Source organism: Athene noctua, chromosome 1 (genome assembly GCF_965140245.1).
Source record: "Athene noctua chromosome 1, bAthNoc1.hap1.1, whole genome shotgun sequence".
Taxonomy (NCBI): Eukaryota; Metazoa; Chordata; class Aves; order Strigiformes; family Strigidae; genus Athene; species Athene noctua.
The window spans coordinates 255,272,272-255,293,531 of NC_134037.1; the positions used below are offsets into that span (position 1 = coordinate 255,272,272).

A 21,260-nucleotide genomic window follows, 5' to 3' on the forward strand; every position below is an offset into this window, starting at 1 on the left:
CTGTGTACAGAAAGCAGAGAACACTAGAGAATCAAAATGTTGTTGCGGAATACTGCTCTGTGGAACAACAGAAAATAAAAAGCAGTTTGGGGTTTTCTCTATAGCAAGCTAATAAGAAAAAAAGAAATCTAAGATGTTCCAACAGTGGCTTTAAGGAGCTCAAGAAATAGTCAGACTTTTCACTAGCAACCCTTTACCATAAAATAATCCCCTTTATAAATGGAGCTATGAAGAATATAGATTAATATAATGTACTTCCAGGAGCTTATTAGCAGGAAAACATCATGGAATTATGGGCTAGTTGTCAGGTTTTTCTGTTGTTTATATTATGCTTCTACTGTTAAAAGCTTAAATAACACTGAATAGGAAAATTTACAAAAAAGTCGGTCTCACGTACTTCGTATGGTATTTTAATGGAAGTTTTCTACTCCAACCCAGCAATAGCTGAATAGTTGACTTAAGATCAAGACTGAGGTACTATTTTTAGCCCAGAAGCATTTTTTCACTTTATCTTTTTCAGAAAAACATATTCTTGGGTAAGTGGCTTGCTGCAGGAGAAAATAAATTATTTTATCCAAGATCTGCGGCACTAGGGACATGGAAATTTTTATAGGTGAAACAGAATGTTCTCCACTGTTCAAAGTGTCACAGCTAGTGTTTGAACAAGAACAGCTTCTTCCTCCACAAGGAAGAAAGAAGAAGAAGGGAAGAGGGGAAGAGGGGAAGAGGGGAAGAGGGGAAGAGGGGAAGAGGGGAAGAGGGGAAGAGGGGAAGAGGGGAAGAGGGGAAGAGGGGAAGGGAAGGGAAGGGAAGGGAAGGGAAGGGAAGGGAAGGGAAGGGAAGGGAAGGGAAGGGAAGGGAAGGGAAGGGAAGGGAAGGGAAGGGAAGGGAAGGGAAGGGAAGGGAAGGGAAGGGAAGGGAAGGGAAGGGAAGGGAAGGGAAGGGAAGGGAAGGGAAGGGAAGGGAAGGGAAGGGAAGGGAAGGGAAGGGAAGGGAAGGGAAGGGAAGGGAAAAACATGAGCATAACATAGATAAACCACCCCAGATTCAAACCATTACATTTCTGGTATTAAAAGAAAGTCTACTGCATTTGAAAATAATTCAGAATGAATGCATCTAGTGTGATGGGAAAATAATAGCTCGAGTCATCCTACCTAGTGCCATTACAGTGCAGATTTTTACACTGGACCAAGATACCTGGGTTCTCTTAATGTCAAGGGGGAAAAATAGTTTGAGAGTTATGGACGTACAAGAGTAGACAACCACATTCAGTCAAATGAATCTCGTCCCAAATATATCTATTTCTACACATTGCTTTTAAAGGCAGCCTATGTTGCTTAAGTCAGACAGAGATGTCTTCTGCTAATTGAGATGAATCCATATCTAAGAGTAGTGACAATGGCTCATGCTAGTTGTCTAATGTGGTTAACTTCTCATATGGCCAATGAAGTTTCATGCTTTAATGGATCACAATCTTTCAGCCTTATAATAATTCATCCTGAGAGGTGAAAGCATGTGAGACATGATTAGACCACTTGTAATCATGCATATCCATACATCTGACCTGTTACAAACTCCTCTCAGTCCTTCAATATTTATCACAGTACTTCAGGGGGTTAATCAGATATGAAGGGGAAATAAACAGAGAGAAAATTGTAGCCAGCCAATGTAAAAATTAGTAAGTTCTCTTTTGCACATGAAATGGAAATTTAAAATGCAATTTATATCCTCAAATACTTTTCACTTTAGAGAAATGATCCTGCTCAAGTGTCTTATTATCTTGGTTGTATTATTATTATTTTTACTATATATTGCAAATACTATTCCACTTACATCAGTGACACATTTCAACCTTTCTAAGAATACTGAGGAACTGTGAGCCTCGACTGTGTACCACTGATGGGATGTTTGCTATTGATTTGTGTGGGATTAAGATTCTTCCAGCACAGCAATAAATTAAATCCCATATTGTTCAATAATCGAATTTTGTGCAATAAATTTGCAGTTTTACATTCTTAGGAAGTCATGAATAGACACTCTGATCTGTACCTCTTTTGTCAGATTATACACCAGTTTGTAGAGAAGAGGGGTGCAGTCAACTCTTAATGTGTAGTTACCTGAAAATGAAACAAAGACAAGGAAATTTTCCCTTCATATTCCAGTGGCATTATCTTCTTAATGGATTAAACTCTATAGCCCTTTCTTAGATAAACTTCTTGACTCCAAGGCAAGAATTTAGATCTTCTCAGAATATATACAGAAGTAGCCTACTTGGTCACATTGTATAAGCTACTGCTACTATATGACTGATCCATTGGTTGTAGTAGATATACAGCTGTGTAATTAAGCCTTCTCATAGTTCTAAAATACAACTAACTATTCCTCATTAGCTACAAATCCCTCTCACTCATATGCTCCTCGAAGCTTGTGTTAAGCAGAAGGCAATGGCACCATCCTACTTCTTGCAGGATGTTAAAAATAGTTAGTGCATTCAGGAACCGTGCAGGAGGAAAGACATATTCCCTTCAAGATGTTTTAAGAAGACTTTCAATGCCACTGCTTCTTCTCTTATCATAAAGAGTACTTTTTCAATATTTTTGCAAGACTGTACGTGAAAGACAGGTCATTTTCTGAGTAAGAAGAGACTTGCGAGACATCTGGCATTTTATATTTCAGAAATAAGTCTAACCCAAACAGGAGACAACAAAGATGCAGAGTAATGTTTTCCTCTCCTGTGCCCTAAAGCTCCCCTTTTACCACCATGCTGTGACTCCTACAGTTTACACGCACAAGGTTTCCACACTGCCTGTGAGCTATGTTGAGCTAGGTAAATATCTCATACTGAAGTTGTCAGTTACAGCAGCAAGACCCCCACTGAAAAGAAACTATCACCACTTCTGAGGCAGGCAGGAATGTAAAACTGTCTTCTCTACAGACTGCAGCCACCAGACAGGAGCTGGGCAAACACCTCTGCCCTCAAATACAGACAACAGCAAAGAAGGAAGGAGGGATGAGAAGGCTGGGGAATAATAAAACATAAACTCTCAGAAAACACAGTTATTAGGTTTTGATATGGCTTTAGACCTTTGGGTCATCCTTTGCACAGTGTGTACTCACAAGAGAACTAGACTGACAATTACAGAAGACCCCATGATGATGGAAAAAATACTAAAGTTAATGATGTTTCTGAGGAGAGTCTATATTTGAGAACTCGAAATTAAAGTCACAAAAAAGCTCAAAAGGGTGACCCACTATTCTTTTCATTGTTAAAGGACAATGAATAGAAATATTTCACTGTCCAAAATGTGGCATAAGAAGTGCTGTGGAGAATGTACGATGATAAAATAATCAGCCGAGTACATGGATGCTACGGCTCTACAGGAGATTTTAATGCTCAGTTAGGTGAAAGAAGTCCAACATACTTAAAACAGTACACTGAATATGATGTTCTTTTCCTTATTACATATTCCTTTTCCAGTGGTTTTACTTTCACATTTTCTTTAATGCATAAAGCAAGAGACATGTTTGAATAATCAAGATTTAGAAGAAAATTGTTAAGACAGCAGCATGTTGGCTGCAAACCAACTAAAAAAATATGTGTTACAACCCATGCTGAGAATATGAAGCAGTTGTAAAGCTATTATTTCATTGGTGAGATCTTCTAGGCGTGAAATTCTGCTCTACTTTTTACACAGCATGTAGGCTGCATAATTGAAGAACAGCTCTAAGCTTCCCTATACCCCAACTCCAACGGAGCATTTAGAAACTGGCTTTGGCTTTTCTTTCTTTCTTTCTTTCTTTCTTTCTTTCTTTCTTTCTTTCTTTCTTTCTTTCTTTCTTTCTTTCTTTCCAATCCTATTGTGACAGACAAAATTTTCAGCTGACAGGAAAAAAAAAAAAAAAAAAGAGTTCTTAAGTATGCCTGTTGATATCCACTTTATTCACACACAGTAAGACCAAATAAGTTGGGTTTAACATAGGAAGAGCAATGTCCTGAATAACTGAGGTTATGATGCAGGACTGCTCCACAGGATGCTACTGACTATTATTTCATCATAGACAACAATAAATTAAGTCCTTCTGTAATAAAGCTCGGTATAATTTAAGAAGTATTTTGTGAATTAGGTCATAATGTTGGGCCCAAAATTCAAAGTCCAGTTTCTAAGCAGCATTCCTGTATGACAGGAATCTCATAATCTGAGTGGCATAGTAAATTGGATAATGATGGATCAGCTTTTTTTGTGAAACAGCACTTATTTTTCTAGAACAGCCCTGCCATAATGCATAACCCTCTGCATAGTCTCTCAGCTCAAAGCAATGAACAGGGTGACCGCAATGGCCTGAAGCACCAAAATGGGTGCCACCCTCACAAAATGTAAACCTAAGTTCTTGACACAAATTGTCTTAAGATTGTAATAAATTAGTGTCCCAAAATATTATAATTCTACAGGGAAAGGAGCTGGAGCTGCAATCAGAACAAGGAGCAATATGTCATATATTAAACCTGCAATTATAAATTAAAGCTAATGCAGTTGAGAGAGAGTTTAATATTCAGACCTCTCAGTTCATCAGCACAGAATACTAAACTCCTTCAAAGGAGACATTCTGGACTCCAGACATGTGGGCTGCAGCTCATGGATGGCACTATTTGCAACAAGAAAGCAAAATGAGAATTTAAATTTTTCTCTCTTTCCGCTTAATTCTGTATTTACTGCACTTATTCTGAACATCACATTATCTATCTTACATTTGCCAGCTCTGGATGCCATAAGTAATATACAGTGAACTATGAAAATTGACACCTGTGAAGTAAAGTCAGTTTCAAAATAAAAGACACACCTTCTATAGAAGAATCTGTGTTGATGTAAGCAACTGCCCGTTCCTGGAGGATTCTGGCATTTTCCTGTGGTTGTAAAAGTGTAATTATTATTTTCAGTTAGTGACATTTAGTCAAGATCATGTTAAGTGCAGTGGGTTTTACAGCATTACCTTTAAGAACCCTGTCAGGGTAAACAGCACTACATACCTTACTAATTATATTAATGTTTGAGGATGGGTTAGCGATCTAGGCATGTGAAATTCACTCCTGCTTTCTGGCACTTACTTTGTTGTGGAAGACATCCACAAAATGTAGGAGCTTCTCACTGCATCACACAGGAGCAAGATGGAACAGGAAAATTACTGAACAACATTCTAACAGGGTAAATTAAGGTTATATGTGTGTTTTAACTCTGTACTTGCAGACCTTTTTGAACATTCAACATGTGACTGTGAGGTCAGTCAGAATTCCTCCACGCTTTTAATCCCTAGTTATGCATGTGAGCTCCCAGCAATGAACTCCATTTTAACACTTATAAACCGAGTATTGTTGTAATTTCTACACTCTTCCATTTCAAAAGGGATGTCAGAACACTGACACTTCCTATTAAAATGAATCTGAATGTTTTGAGTCAACCAGCATTGCTTTTATGCTAAATATATACACACACTTGTTTGATTTTTTGCAAACTGGTAATTATGTTTGAAATTGATATTCTAATCAGTAAGTGGTATTTTACTAAGTCTTGGCTTTGTGATAGATATTCTAATTAGGTTAGTAATTGTTACTTGATTCATTCAATTTATAACCCAACTAATCATTTGTAAGTCATGTGAACTAAAAATTGAATTAGTAATTGATAACGTCATAATGAAATTAATATCATTAAAACAAACTGTAGAGGAGATCTTGCAAAAGAATATGAAAGGAGGGAGCAAGCCTGTATATGCATACATGAGGCCTTGTATATATGCAAAAGCATAAAGAAATTCCTTCATTTAGGAGCAACAGAGATTGTCTACGTAACAAAAGGATGTTGACGCAGTTGCAGAGTCTTTTTATTGAGAAGATAGTGAATATCATGGGTTAATTTTCCTCAAGATTTAGTATGTGACATCTGGCAGCTGCAGAAAACATAAATGTAAGCTGTGAGGAATGTCTCTAGAGAAACTGAGTATAATTTAGGTGTAAAAGAGTGGGGATGCACGCCACCAAGATAAAACAATAAAACAATAATATAAAAACATTGAGGTTCAAATATAAATTGTGCTCATGGCTTTCTAATCTAGTACAGTTGCTGTTTCATGAAGTAATGGATGATAGATTACTAGATTTTAAATTATTAAACAAAAACCATTGCAGAACAACAGTAGCAATATGTGAACAAATCAAACGAAAGAACTAATCTATTCATGGCTTGCTCAAGAGAAATAGATCTTTTAAGTATCATTGTTTCATATTCCTCATAGTTAAAACCGTTGCGTGTTTTTTCTTGACAGTATCTAAATATGTGCACAGATACACAGACAAAGAAATCACAAATAAAGTTTTATATACAGTATACTTTTGTTACCAGTGGAGTTCAGTTGGGATGAAAATTTAAAGAGAACTCTTTAAAATCTCTCAGTAAAATTTAAAGTAAATTTTTAAATCTCTCAGTGATTTTAAAGATAATTTAAATTGTGTTTTCTTCATCCAATGTCCCATAAACCAACAGTAAGATGCAGAGAGCCTATTGCAGCTGGAAGCCAAACCGTTTATGCGAGAAAGAATTAGTGCAAATCCAAAGCAACAGAAATCTCAGCTTTGCTAACAGAATGATGGAGTCCCTTTGGTGTTTGGGAGCATATTTCTGGTTTTGTTATCTCTTCTGACACGTGTCATTTTGCTATGTAATTTTGTGGTTTACTGGAATGCCTGCCAATAAACTAAAATAAAAAGATTAATTTTTTTTAATAGATTTTAAAACCTGTCAACATATTTAAATACAGTCTTATAAATAAAATTCTAACAGAAGAACAAGACACAAGACTATAAATTTCTGTTAAACTATTCAGTACTAATAAGTTGACATAATTTAGCAGAAATGTTTCATCAGACAGTTTTCTGCCTGCTCTTTTTTTTAATTTGGATTTTACAGACAAAGCAATGAAAACTCTTGTAAGATCACCTATATTTCTTACTGGGGCTGAACAAATCCACTCACAGGGTTAAGAACTGAACATGCCCAACAGGGAAAGGAAGAGAAAAACTTTCAGAACCTCACTTGTGAATTTCTCAACATCCTTCTATCAGGCAGGAAGATAGTCAGGGATCCTGCTACAGAATTAATCAATTGTCCTGCCCCTGAAACTCTACAATACTGGAGGTTTCACAGGAATTTGAAACTATTCACTCACAGATTACTTACTTTTTCATTTGCCCAGAAGGACTAGTTTCTACACATAGGGCTTAGTGTGCTTATGGATCAAAGGTACATTACCTGGACTTTAGTTTATAGAAAGTAAGGAATTCTATGAGTAGAAAGTTAGAAAGTAAACCAATTTAGATTCTATAAAATGCTATCATTCTGTTAAATGAAGGGGTAGACTTCCACAGAGCGACCACTGAGGGACATTAGTTTTGAATTAAAGTAGATTTTTAAATCTTAGAAGAGGTTGTGCACTTATGATGTAAGACATTAGGTAGGTAATTTGTATAGTTATATGAGGGCCTCACAGCACCTGAAGGAGTCTGTTGTGCTCCAATTTTACCTCGAACTATTGATTGCAGTCTACGAATAGATGCCACAGGGTATTGCAGCTGCCTACAACAGACTTTCAAGTTTTGCTTTCTTTACACTATTTTTTTACTTACCTCAGCCCATTCCGTGGAACCCAATAATCCAAATTCTTCTGCATCCCAGCTAGCAAAAATAATAGTCCGCTTAGGTCTCCAACCTGCAATCACACAGTTAAACTTGAAAGTCAACTTAAAGTTATATAGTGAAAGATCACCACAACTGATTGAAATAACTTTTAAAAAATAGTACTTATTGATATAGCCATTAAAAAAATCCTCTCTAAACTCCTTAGATGAACATATTATTGCAGAGGTATTTCTTCTTAATGCAATATTTTCATTCTACACAACTAAGAGGATACTATTACACTGATGAGAATGTAAGAGCATAAATTCAGCCAACTAAGATGCAATGCCACATATGCATCTCTTCAATAAATTTGCATCTTTCATCATAAGAAATATAACTTTCTGTTGAGGTTAAAAGTTAAATCAACACAACTGCTTGTGGGAACATGCAACACAGTTCCTCAAAGCTGCTGTTTTCCATATCCATCATTTTATGTCTGTAATGTTACCTTCCTTCTTCATTTTACCAAAACTCCGTACAACCTCTTGTAGAACAGCTGCACCCGTAGTTGGATCGATACCACCAAATACCCAAGAGTCTCTATGACCTCCTAAAATAACATATCTATCTGGAAACAAACATATAATATCAATCCTTAATTAAAAATGCATTTAGGTTACCTGTATTTCCTTCGATTGAATCCCCTTCAAACAAAATACGAAGTTTAATAGCAATGCTACAAATGTATTTTTCAAGGTAATCTGCAATCATTCACTTACTCTACTGAAGTATATAAATAAAGGCAAGAAATGTTTTATACATATTTTTTGCCTTAAAAGTCTTTCATGTATACCACCTGCTATTAAGTATCAACAATAGTATGTTGAGGTCTGAAATCATCACTAGCTTTCTGTACTTTACATTGGGTTAATTTTTGCAAAGGCAAATTGTATGGATGATATAAGGGGAAATCTACTGTAAAATAACAAGCAGTGTAAAAAAATTCTCTGACATCTATCATTCTATGCCAATGCCAATGAAAAACAGTGTGATGGGAGGAACAGGACAACTATTAAGGGGTTCTCAGATTCCATATTATCTGACTATCTAAAAAACTTGAGGTTTCACCAAACACAAAATAAAGAAGGAATTAAAATCATCAAGCACACGATGCTCACCTGGTTCCACAGCTCCTCTGAGGATGCCAATGACATTGTAAATTCGTATTATTTTATTGTTTGTATGAACATGCATTCTGACTTTTCTGAAATGAAAAGCAATATGAAGTAACAATTTCTGACTGAGAAGGCAATAAAAAGTCAATGTTAATAACTTGTAAGACAGAAAGTTTATGTTTCTGTTCTGCTTTGTGTGTTCAGCACTGATCTAACCTGTCATGCTGTATGAGTGTCCCATTTTTTATTTCATGTTAACCTGCTGACAGAAAGATGCCTTAGAAACAACCCTATGAAGCAGGCAATCTATAAACCTGGATTTACAGAATTTATTGAATTGTTACTTATGGGAGTCAATCAGATAATTAGAGGAGTAAATTGAAAAGCATATACAGTAATTAAAAATACTTTTACATCTTCACCAAAATTATAATTGTGGACATACATGTTTTTATAAAGAATACATGTTGGTTTTCTAGCACAATTATGTGTAATAAGGCAGAACTTGCAGAGAAGGTAATTAGAAATATTCATCCAGGAATAAATCGAAATGTCTGGTTAGGACAGCAGATCTAAGTGATCAAGATTTGCCAACCCTCCATCCCTACCCCCCCTGTAAAATCTGCTTGTGAAATTTTATAAAAAGGAAGGAAATTCAGGTATTAGGACAACTAAAAATAATGTAGCATTCAGCCCCTCTTAACCTGTAGAAGAAAGAATGCATCAAACAGTGCTTTTTTTGTGTCTGGCAAACCCCCAAGAGTTTCACATTTGAAGTTATCTTTTCAGCAGCAAATCTGCATAGCTGTCAAAATCAAAACCTACTTCAGGACAGCTACTGGATCTTTGCCCAGAAAATAACTGACACCACTGCCTTGAGCATGCATATACTTGCACTTTCCATGTGCAAGTGACTTTCTACCCAGACTCAGAAGGTTCATTTTGACATGGAGATACTCTGAGAAAAAAGTATATCTAGCAATAGCCCATATTTACAAAAACTGTTACCCTATCAAGTAGGAAGATGTTAAAAACTGCATTCAAAAATATTTCCTATGTGTATGTTTTGTGGATGAATCATATTGTTTCTTTTCTCACTGTTGCTCTTCAAGACATTCCAAACAGCACCTTAATTATGTCAAATATGCTTTCTTATTTATTTATCCCTACTTTATTCGTTTTCAACTAGTGTTAAAGCAGAGCAGAAAAGAATAATGACCAATGAAGTCTTTATAAAATTATCTATTCAGACATACTCTTGTTCTGCAGGAGGTAGGGCGGTGATAACGATACACCATTTTTATACTGTTCATTGTGGTTCACTACTAGCCCTCATAGAATAATTTCTGATGAAAATGGCAAGTATTATGTGAAAAAGGGATAGAAAAGTAGTCTTCAGCTGTATCGATTGCAGCTTATCAGTTATAAACAAGGAAGAATGCTATGACTGTCCCTGAGAGCCAGTCATGGAGAGAGCCCTGATAGCCAAATGCAATTGTTATGTGTCTTGGTCTGCTAGAGAGCGACTCTGCTAGTAGCACTAGAGACCTGGACAGTTGTATTTCTCTGTTAGAGCTGAAAAAACGTAACCACAAACATACTATTGCTATTCCAACTGGTCAAGTGCCAGTTCCACCCAAACAAATTAGTAAGATATATGCGCATTGGACTCTTCTGTCCTGTTGTTCAGGGCTTTCAGGCATGGGGTCTACCGGCTTTGGGGAACGCTTGATGGACTCCCAAATCATTGCCACACTTCACAGCTCTAAGGTCACAGAAACCCTGGGAGGCTGCTAGTGGACAAAGGAAACATATGCGGAAGAGAACTACGGAATTGTCAGTCCTTCCCTGTTGGACTGGTACAAACTGGCTGTCCTATTGTCCCCTTGGTCATCAGAAACAGAAAAGAAAGACCAAACTTGAAGTGGGGAGGAAGTTTAGGATTAACAGTATTAAAATGTCTTCTTACTGATATATAGCCATTTTGAACAAGACCAGTGGAACAACGTCTGAACCTTAATGTAAGGATAAAACCTATACCCTCTGAATCTGTCTATCCGTTGACCATAGTTTTGAGAATTTATTTCCAAATTCTAACAATTATCACCCAGTGTTGCCCACTCAGAAGGAAGTAAATTTCTCCAGAATATCTCTCAATGTATTGTTTAACAGTCTTTCTTGTTGAGATTTTTTAAAAATATTTTTTCTATATTTTAATATTTTATAAATAGGCAAATGTTAAAACCAACCTTGCAGAAGAATTCCCTGCAAATCCTGGCCCTATGTTATAAGACACATTGAGGCTTCCCTTCCAGCTGCTGTCTGGAGCTGCGGGTCCTCCCATTGCACTGTTAAGTGAAAACCAAGACAAATGTAGTTGATCAGCAGGCTAAAACCTTAAAATCCCTTAATGATTATTGCACCTAAAACAAGGTGGGTTTGCAAAATTCTTAAAAACATTATGCCAGAAACAGATTGCTTTGAATTATCTACATTTCCTGAAGCACACACTACTACAAAAGAGCAATAAATACAAGTAACAGCATGGATTTCACCATCTTAGTGTAAATACTTTTGCTGCACATTTGTGAATACTGACTTCTGGTGAGGAGGACTGATGTATACTCACCGTAATAATACTTCTGCATCATGATATCCAATGGGATGAACTGGGATTTTGGGAATCCCTACACCTTCATTAACTTTATACCTGAAAGCATACTCTGAGAAACCAGAACAAAATGTCAAGTTTATAGTTTTCTTAGAAACTTTCACCAAACTGGAAATATGTTTGAATAGTGTAGCCACTCAGTAGCCACAAGCATGCATCATTTTTTAAATTCTAACATAATTTCTTAGATATTGCTTCTAGGAAACAAAAATTTAATGACAGAACCACAAATGCATTAATGCATCTGCATAACAGTGTAAGAGAAGACCCCACATTTGATGCAAGGCTAGATTTGCTGTCCATCCATATCATTACACCTCCTGAAAGCTGGCTGTGGGATAACCAGGCTGGTGTGTGAGGTGAAGACAGTCCCTGTGCAGCCTGTTGGCAAGTGGCAGAAGACGTCCACAGATGCATTTACCTATGTTGAAGACAGTCAATGTCTCTAAATCTGGTGGGTGAGGCACACAGAATCTATCCTGTTTTTCAGTAGGTTGTCTTATGCCCCTAACAGTGGTCACACAAGCCAGTGAGCTTTCCAGAAGCAGTCCTGTATTCCCACCCCATCAGCAGACAGGACTAGTAGGCATTTTAGTTCAGATTGAATTCAGGATGCCTACAAGGACAAGACAAGCACATGATGCCAGGTTTTTGAAGACTACAAGTTATTGTTATTTTTACTACAGAAATTTTACTCCCTGTAAACAGGATTTTAAACTGTTTTTCTACTTGTAATTTAGGATCAGCAAGGAAACATACCTCCAGTCAGAGGTATTACTCCTCTTTGATGGTAGACTATAAACTAGTTTAAAACAGTCCTCTTCAGAAACACAGAAATTTTAAAATGACTATGAATTCTCAGCCATTTTCTGCTGCTTTTCTAAGAGTTTCAAGGCTGAGATAATAGAGTTTTTCCTAAGAACTTGCTTTCTCTGCTTAACTCAAAAGCAACCAGCTGAAATGACATACAGGTAGAACTTGAATTGCAATAGGAAAATTAACTACCGCTAAAAAGAATTTTAAGCAGCTTCTTTCTTTGAATATTTTCTGTATATTCAGATAAGTATATTCATATAAATGAATGTTTTTTGTATTTTCTGTACTGAATATAGATAATTTCTAGTGCCACAATAAATTTCATCACCATATTATAAAGTACGTGATGGCCCATTGTACAGATATTTCTTTCACCTTTTGCAGGATAACCTGGTGTTAGAGGGTCCCCAGCTCCGTTCAGGTTTAGCACGTTCCCACGCTGGGCTCCTCCACCTGGAAGGTTCCAGCCATCTGGATAAGCATCTACTCCTGGGGCACAGTAGTCAGCAGGGTCGGAATAAAGTATGATCCCTTGGGCTCCTGCTAATATGGCATTTTTAACCTGTGAAATTATTTGCTTTTTAAAAAAGCCTGATTTTGGTTTTGTTTTTTTAATGCAGTAATAAATCTGAATGTTGCAATTTACTTCCATGGGGACACATCTTTGGAAGCTGTATATGTGGAAGAGTGACCCTAGACTCAGCAGAACAAACCACTCTGAAACCCAGTTATTTGTGTCACACCTTTAGTCATAGTTCAAGGCCACAAAATAAAGCACAGGACACAAAACTGAGGCACAAAAACTGACCACTATCCCCACTGTTCCACCATCACCAATTCTGGCAGAGTTGTTACCTGAAGTCAGAAGAGTTAGTTATGCAATCTCCATGTATCAGACTCCTTGTCAAATACTTACTTCTTCAAAATACTGCAGTCCTATGGATGAAAAGTATTAAAAGCCTTGGCTCTACAAACTAGTCAGTTTGCTAAACAAATCTTTCTTGCAAGAACTGCCTAAGGAGTTTGCAGTCATCACAGTCTCAGGAGATTAATACATTCATGTTTTTCTTGTTTTGGAAGTTATTCTTAGAATGCAGTCACAATGGATACATTGCAGACTTCCTTCTGCTCATATATTCCAACTTACAGCCCACATTAATTCCCACCAACAATACCATGAGCAATGTCTGACCTACTGAGGGAAAATATAAAACACAACCCTTACTTTGTTTCCTCTGAAGATCTTCCCATATCTGGCAATGACAATCTTTCCTGTACAGTTAATTCCCATTTCACGCTCCAGCTTAAAAAAATCTTCGGTACGGCCATAGTTCACATATACCAGATCTGCCTGCACAGAAAACAAAAGCAGTTTTATGGCAACTGGTCTTTCAGCAAGTGAAACATCTGTTTTCAGAAATACAGAGTTTCATTCACTATGTACTATATAGTCATTTTTTTGCATTTCTACAAACGAGATCCAGTACTCATAAAAACAATAGCAAAAGATATCCATAATATTCTACAGGAAGCCTTGGCTCAAACTGCTGACCCACCCTTAACATCAGTCCTATAAACCGAGGTTGGAAACTAAACTAACATACTTTGCTAAACTGACAAACTTCCGTGGCCATGAAAAAACAACGGTATTCCTTGCAGACACAAACACTCACTATTATACAATTTCATTCATTTATGCAATGCAAAGTTGTCCCTGACTTGTTCCTCCATGATGAATTATCGGGTGAAGTAAACAAGTTTTGTCGCCTTTGAAGACATTCACTTAATCCTAAATGTCTTCCAAATTGATTTATATATTACTATTTCTCCTTAAGACTTATGCAAGTCTTCTTCATATGATTGAGCAATGTGGAGTAATCTGAGATGTATCCAAAATTTTCCATAAAGATAAAAGCTTTTCACTTATTATGTGATTCAGAATTCTAGCAATTTGAGAATTAATTTTTTTTTGTAATAGGAGACTTCTAACCTTCACATCGTAAGTGGCCTATCTGTCCTTAAGTGTTCTTTCATACTAATGATTAATTAAAACTACTACAACAAATATTTTGAGAAGTTGGAGCAATCTATCCCAGCAAATGTTTCACAAAATATTACTTCAGCTAATTATACCCTTACATACTTTTTTCTTACCTCTGGCACTCCTTGTGCTGAAAAAGCATTATATGGTGGTAGTATATCACTAACATTTTCATACCCCTGTGGAGGTGGTTCGAACAATGATGTATTGAAAATCTATCAATAAATAACAGAAGTCTTTGGTCAAACACTCTACCTCCAGCACAAGTTTGTACACTAAGCTTGGTTATTGCAAATGATATGCTAGTTTCCATAAACTGTTAGCAAAAAATACAATTCTAAGTAGCATGCATAAATTCAAACAAAAAAACAGCAAGGGATATATAGTTGAATTTTTATAACAGAATGTAGATATGAATACAGAGAGATAGATTACTTGTCAGAAGATGCTCATCAGTTACTGCCTGAACCTAAGCAAAGAATTAGCTGAAAATTACCAAGAAGTGGTGGCAATAAAAGACATCTAGTTTATCCATGCCATCACAGGTATTTTTTGTGATTAATCCCACCTGTATTATTATTATTATTATTATTCACCTCTTTGCTAGTTATGCTCCAGTTAAATGTGCTGCCTTTTAACACTCGTGTTGCTCAAGGTTCATGTTCACTCTTTGTCACCTTGTGAGATTATAGCTGAGAGACTGTTACAGGATTTCTGGAAGAATTTCTTAATTCTTTCACCTCTAAGCTCATGTCGACCCTGAGCACATATTCCTTAAGTTTCCACCAGGGCTGTTCATCCCTACCTATGTGCTATGATGCTTCTCTAGCAGTCCCATCTCTTCTCCTGGCTCAGACTCCTTGTCAGATTTTACATCTACTTCTTTATTTCCCTGTGTTCACAAAATGGAGAAGGTGACTATAGACTGAGTGTTTATTATTACTTAGGAGACACCACAGGAAGCTGGTAGGATCACGTTCCAGAGCCAGCGAAAGGAGGTAGTTCTTCATACAATGAATAGTATCTGTGTGGCATTCCTTACCTCGGCATGTTGTGGAAGCAAAAATTGTACAGATGTTCAAGCAGAGATTGGATAGGTACTTGGGAGAGAGCTCTAAGGAGAGTCACTAACTGGATAAATACTTGGAAAAGAAGTCTAATGAGGATTCTTAAAGAGACTAATTGCACCGTGCTCAGAGAACCACTGAGATGAAAACAGGTAGACACTGGAAGATTTGCATGCCTTAAATATATTTCTTTGTTTTTAAACTTCCTGTGCATCCACTTAAGGCTGCTTATGTAAATAGGATACTGCCTAGATGTATCCTTAATCTGAACCAGTATGGCCATTCGTAGAACTTATGGTTTATTGGTGTTAACTGCAGCTTCTCCACAGATCCTTTCTCTACCGTATGAGGCACTGAGACTTCTGCCACTCTGCTGTTCTGCTGCACAGTCGGGAAAGCCATTCTTAAATAAGAGTTGCCTTTGTGCTGCATTTCTGATGATATTATAAAGCACATGCTGGGATGAGTGAGTGGGAAAACAGAGGAAAACACTGTTTCTTTAAAGAAGTCTTACATAAATGTAGTCTAATCATTAAAAAGATCACCTCATTCCCTTGATCATCAATTACTGAGATGTAGTTTGGCTGCGTTTCATTCGGGTATGAAAGAAGCACATCATAATGAACAAGTTCTGCTGAATCCAATCCAAATTCCTTCCACTGGCCTTGAATTTGTTTGGCAAGAAGAAGATTCTGTTCAGTTCCTGCGAGGTGAGGCAACTTGGTAAACGAGCTAGAATAAAACAGAAAATTGCTAGTAAGCAGCAAATGTCAGGAGGCACAATAGTGAACTAGGATCGGTGTGTATAAAGCTTCTCTTCAAGACACATGCATGAAAACTGCGGACTGATAGTTAAAGTCTGAGCTGTGTAACATGTTTGTTTATCAGTTCACATCAGGATAAGCACAAAATGTAGTCAGAGCAGAGTATCTTTCCTGAGGCCTTAAGATAAGGCAGCTGAACTTTTCTCTTTGCATAACAGAAATAGCCACATCTACATAGAAGCAATGAAAATCAGTGTCAAAGACATTCAGCAAAAGAATATGAACAGCATGCAAGGAGGGGAAGTAGATACAGGAAAGCTACACATACAGAAAGGAGCCCTCCAAATAATTCTAGTATCTGATGTTGGGTTTATACATTGTTGGCATAACATTCACTAATAAGTTTAACATGAAAATCATTATGTCAAACTATCAGCACAGATTCTTTTTTTCTTAATCAAAAGCCTGAATAATAAAAGCCTTCTTAACAACACTTACATCCAGATGAGATATAACACATAATGGTGATAAATAGGAACAATATCCAGCCCCTGTGGGCTACAAAAATCTGACTACAATTTGTTTGGCTCACTGAACAAACAAGTTATGGTGAACTCTGATGAGTCAGTGGGTACTAAACACCAGCTTTGAATTCCCAGCAGGCTGCCCCATGAATGTCAGATACCATTAGTTACCAATAATTAGTGGTACCAAATATCATGATTAGTAGAACTTCAACATGTCAGTTGAGACTATTTTCAACCCATGTAACAGCTTGTTCTTCAGTATGTGCTCCCTCAGCTTCCAAACGAGAATGTTGTGGGAGACAATGTCCAAAGCCTTGTTAAAGTCAAGGGTGTTACAGCCACTGTCATGGCCCCGCTCATCCATGTAGGCAGTCATTTCCTTACAGAAGGCAATCATGCTAACCATATAAACAAATAGCAAATAAATTCTGAATGTTCTTAACTATCTTTGTGTCCTTCATGTGTTTGGAAACAGATTCCAGAAGGCTCTTCCAGGAAACAGATTCCAGGGACTGAAGCGAAGCTGAGCAGCCCATGGCCCACCCAGGTTGTCCTTGCCTTACTTAAAAATGGGCACATCAGCCTTTTTCAGCCACCAGGGACTTCTTACAATCACCAGAACTTCTCATCGACAACACCTTTGCAATCATAACATCCAGGTTTTTCATGTGAATCCCCCTGGGCACCCTGGATTTGAATGCATCTAGATTCTCTAAGTAGACCACAGCCATCTGCTCTCTGCTGTTGTCTTTCCCTCTCTTTAAACTGAGCAGGTATGGACCGTGTTCCTTTATCAAAGCTTGTTGCCTGTTTTCTTCATGCACTTTAATTCTCTAGAGTATTTTAAGTGTCTTTTAATTCCTTTAAATTAAATTTAAATACTACATATGCCATAAGGAAAAATATACTGAAGAACACATGATGCTTTTTTTCAGTTTTTCACTTTCCAGAGCTATGATTCAATGCTAAATGTTAAAGTGTCTGCATTTTCTGAACCTCATAGTTTGTTTTACCCACTTGATAAAAGTAGATTTAGTAGTCTGAAAAAGTAAGAATATGGATCAAAATTCTTAAGTTCACATTTTTTTATGCTTTTAAAAAACTTTTTGGATAGTGTATTAATGTAATTTTTCTGCCATTTCTGCTTTTTATTTGAATTTAAGAAAAAACCCAAAACAGTATTAAGCATTTGGTCCATCATCAAAGCAAGAAGACAAAACAGATACCATTAATACCCTATGGCCAAGAAACTTTTGCATAATTGCCGAGCTATTTCATGCTGTCATCAGTCTCCATGTTGCCTAGACTCTCACTCAAACACAATCTTCAAGAACTCTCCAATCTACTGAGAGCAACAAATATAAAGTAAGATAAGGCCTATAGACTTAAAAAGCTAATTGATGTTAGAAATGAGAAATTTCAGGTTTAGAATAAATGTACACAATTCAAATTCTTCAGTAATCCTTTGATGTTTGTGATGCAGCTGCTGACTTACATGCTGAATAGCAATGTATTACTAACCATAGGTTATATTTGTTTACTTTTTGTGCAAATATATCTGTTCCTCTGTGAAAGATACAAATATGAACTTTTTTTTTTTTTTTCAGTGGAATACACAACAAAACAAAAGATTATTTCCATATCCTCAGCGTTTTAGATGTCTTGAAGAAACCACATGGATGCTCTAGGATGCAAAATGTGTATTTAATAAGATAATAATAATTAATCATCATAATAATAATAATAATTAATCATGCAAGATTTAACCAACCATACACACACACTGTGCATGGACAGGGACCTTCATCAGAGGACAGGGTGTAATGGGATCTCAAGCACTCAATTAACAGCACATTATCCAACATGGACACACTAAAGGAATTATCAATTTTAAGTACATATGTAACTCAGTGCCATGCAAACTTTGTAGCATTATTAATGCTTCATGTTTAATATATTAATTTCCTACTTAGACCAGCAGCTCAAACTGAAAGTTTAAGGAGACCATGGACAGATTATATAAAAAAAGTAATGAATAGCAATCAGTGTATCTCAAATCCAGTAAAATCATCTCAGTCTGAGACAAAGCAAAGTTATCCAATGTTAGAGCTCCCGACACGTGTGAAATAAAACCAGACACTTATACTGCATTAAATCAAGACTATGGAAAATTATAATAAAAAAGCATGATAAGCGCTGGCAGTAATGCAGCTTGAGGGAAGTACACTTAACAGTACAACCACTCCAAAAAGGTAACTTCAAAAATGGGGAGGGGGAAACAGAAGGGTTGTGAGTCTCTCCCTTCTCCTTCCCCCCCAGACATTCTGTACAAACCAAATACTTCCAAAGCATATTAACAGCTCTGCTTTCAGAGGCTGTTCCTTGGAGCTGATGTTATCACTTTCTGGCTTTTGTGACTGATAAAATTATTCAAAACCCAAGATGTGCAGGGCTTACCGAAGGAATTGCTTGATGTTTTCTGCTTTCATTTCAGCCACAAGTTTCTGTCGCACGTTTTGATAGACATCTGAAGAGTTGGGGGGTTTTTCGGTCGGCTTTGTAAACCATCCTGAAACACGTTTGAAAAGCTTGTTGCTTAGCAAGAACCCCAGTCCTCACATGTTTAAACTCATGTGCAACCTAAAGCACTGAACAGTCTCATTAAAACCATGAGGATGAACAGGGCTTAGAGCACCCTCTGTCAGCGTTTGCTGGCTCAAACATAGAAGTGAAGCAAAAAAGTAAAATATACTTCATTGACTGAACTACCAAAAAAGTGACATAGTTAAAAGAGTACACCCTAAAACTCTGATAAATACAGTCCCCTTTTAAAGGCAGATTCATCTCATTAATTTTAAACTATAGTTTAAATTCTCAATTAACTGTTTGCAGGGTGAAGATTGAACTCCTGATACTCATGATTAAATTCCCTTATTTAATTTAAATATATATATTTTAAAATATGTGTATAAGCATATTTAAAGTGAAGGTCTAGGGGTCAGCAGACACCCTGCCAGCATTATAATAGTTACAGATTTGGGGAAGGGTGGGGTTAGTCTATTTAATAAGTAAAGGAAGAAAGTTAACTGTGACCCAAGTCAGTTTTAAAAAGTTAAAGATTTTTCAGTAGCCATAAATCTGCAAGGAGAGAGTATATCCACTAGATGAATTTGTCTTTAAACAAACAAACAAACAAACAAATGATTTTATTATTATGGTTAGAAAATCCCAAAGTGGGAAAATTGTCAAAATCAAGCCAAGTATATGTGCTGTCACCTGCACAAGATATACGACATGTTTGCCTTATATACAATTGTAGTAACACTCAACTTAACCATGGTACTGGATCAGACCAAAAGTCCATCTTGCCCAGTATCCTGTTTTGGAGCATGGCCAAAAGAGGATGTTCAGGGAAAGTATAAGAATAGCACAAACACTAGAAATTTGCAGTTCAGGGATCTCTCAAATCAAACTAATGTTTTTTATATTTAATAGTCCTCATGGATTTTTCTTTCATGTTTTAGCTTTAGGTGTGTGCTACAACACAAGCTTAAAACAGACGTGCAACTCTGGACTTAAAATGCTGCAGAAAAGAATCTAATGTTCTAGCAAAGTTCATGATGAAAAATTCAGCAACTCCACTCTTGGCTGTCGGTCAAAAGTCCTTCCCTACATTCTTCCTTTAATTTCTAAAATAGTAACTGAAAAGGAGTATTTAAATAAAAATCAGGAAATACAAATAAAAAAATAATCCTTGCAGTTTTGCAATCACAGAAGTCTTAAACCCTTCTATTAATCTCTCCTCTTTCAACATCTGACTACCCATTACGGGAAGCTGTCAACTCACCAGGGCTCATCTTGGGCTGAAGCACACAGCCGTTATAATTCCTCACACCCTAAAGACCCAAACTGCTAGAGAGAGCAACCTGTTACAAAAACAGTGGGACAAGTATTTTAAAATGTCCCTAAAAAACAGTAAAAGATCCCTGATGGGGAGTTAATCCCAACAGGGATTGCACACAAGTATCCGGAGAGGGCAAAGGCTGCGGGCTGAGCCCCCGTGTCTCTGTACTCACCTGCAAGAAAGCCCAGCAAGAAGCAGCCCAGCAGCCCGGGGCAGCTCAGCCATGTGCGAGCGGTGGCCTTGCTCCTGGCCATACGGGCAACGGTGGCCGGCAGCTTTGCAGGCTGTGAGGAGGGCAGACAAGCAGCTGCCTTCCTCCTCCTCCTCCTCCTCCTCCTCCCTCTCCTCCTCCTCTTCCCGCCCTCAGCCGCAGGGCTGACCCTGGCTTCTGTGTTTCTCAGCTCTCGTTCTGGTTAACCAGCCTTAATCCCAGGATGATGATAATGTGATTTTCTGAGTTCAATAAAACATTCATTTCTTAGTCTCACCCCACAAGACAGTTTGTGTGTAGCTGTATGTGTATCTCTGTAACAAATATACATCTACACTGTGCACGAAGCAATGCATAAATACTATTTTAAAGGATAATTTCTATTCATTATCAGGACTTTCTGGTTGTGAAAGT

General features: G+C 37.1%; 1 protein-coding gene across 5 annotated transcripts in view; it reads right to left on the bottom strand.

The window, feature by feature from the left end:
- The window catches only part of LOC141965631 (N-acetylated-alpha-linked acidic dipeptidase 2-like), a 33,947-nt gene extending 13,006 nt beyond the window's left edge, over positions 1-20,941 (bottom strand). For 2 of the 5 annotated variants that reach the window (XM_074917483.1, XM_074917473.1), the window contains exons 1-13: positions 20,808-20,941; positions 19,189-19,300; positions 15,986-16,172; positions 14,487-14,588; positions 13,558-13,683; positions 12,708-12,894; positions 11,475-11,568; positions 11,095-11,193; positions 8,849-8,934; positions 8,179-8,298; positions 7,676-7,758; positions 4,840-4,903; positions 2,050-2,117 (exon numbers count right to left, since the gene is read on the bottom strand). In XM_074917483.1, the coding sequence (XP_074773584.1) occupies positions 2,050-2,117; positions 4,840-4,903; positions 7,676-7,758; positions 8,179-8,298; positions 8,849-8,934; positions 11,095-11,193; positions 11,475-11,568; positions 12,708-12,894; positions 13,558-13,683; positions 14,487-14,588; positions 15,986-16,172; positions 19,189-19,300; positions 20,808-20,889 (1,410 nt within the window). In that variant the 5' untranslated portion in view covers positions 20,890-20,941. Of the gene's footprint in view, positions 1-2,049; positions 2,118-4,839; positions 4,904-7,675; positions 7,759-8,178; positions 8,299-8,848; positions 8,935-11,094; positions 11,194-11,474; positions 11,569-12,707; positions 12,895-13,557; positions 13,684-14,486; positions 14,589-15,985; positions 16,173-19,188; positions 19,301-20,807 lie in introns of those variants that run through there. The other 3 variants (XM_074917490.1, XM_074917497.1, XM_074917505.1) reach the window with 3 other exon arrangements.
- Positions 20,942-21,260: the final 319 nt, after the last annotated feature.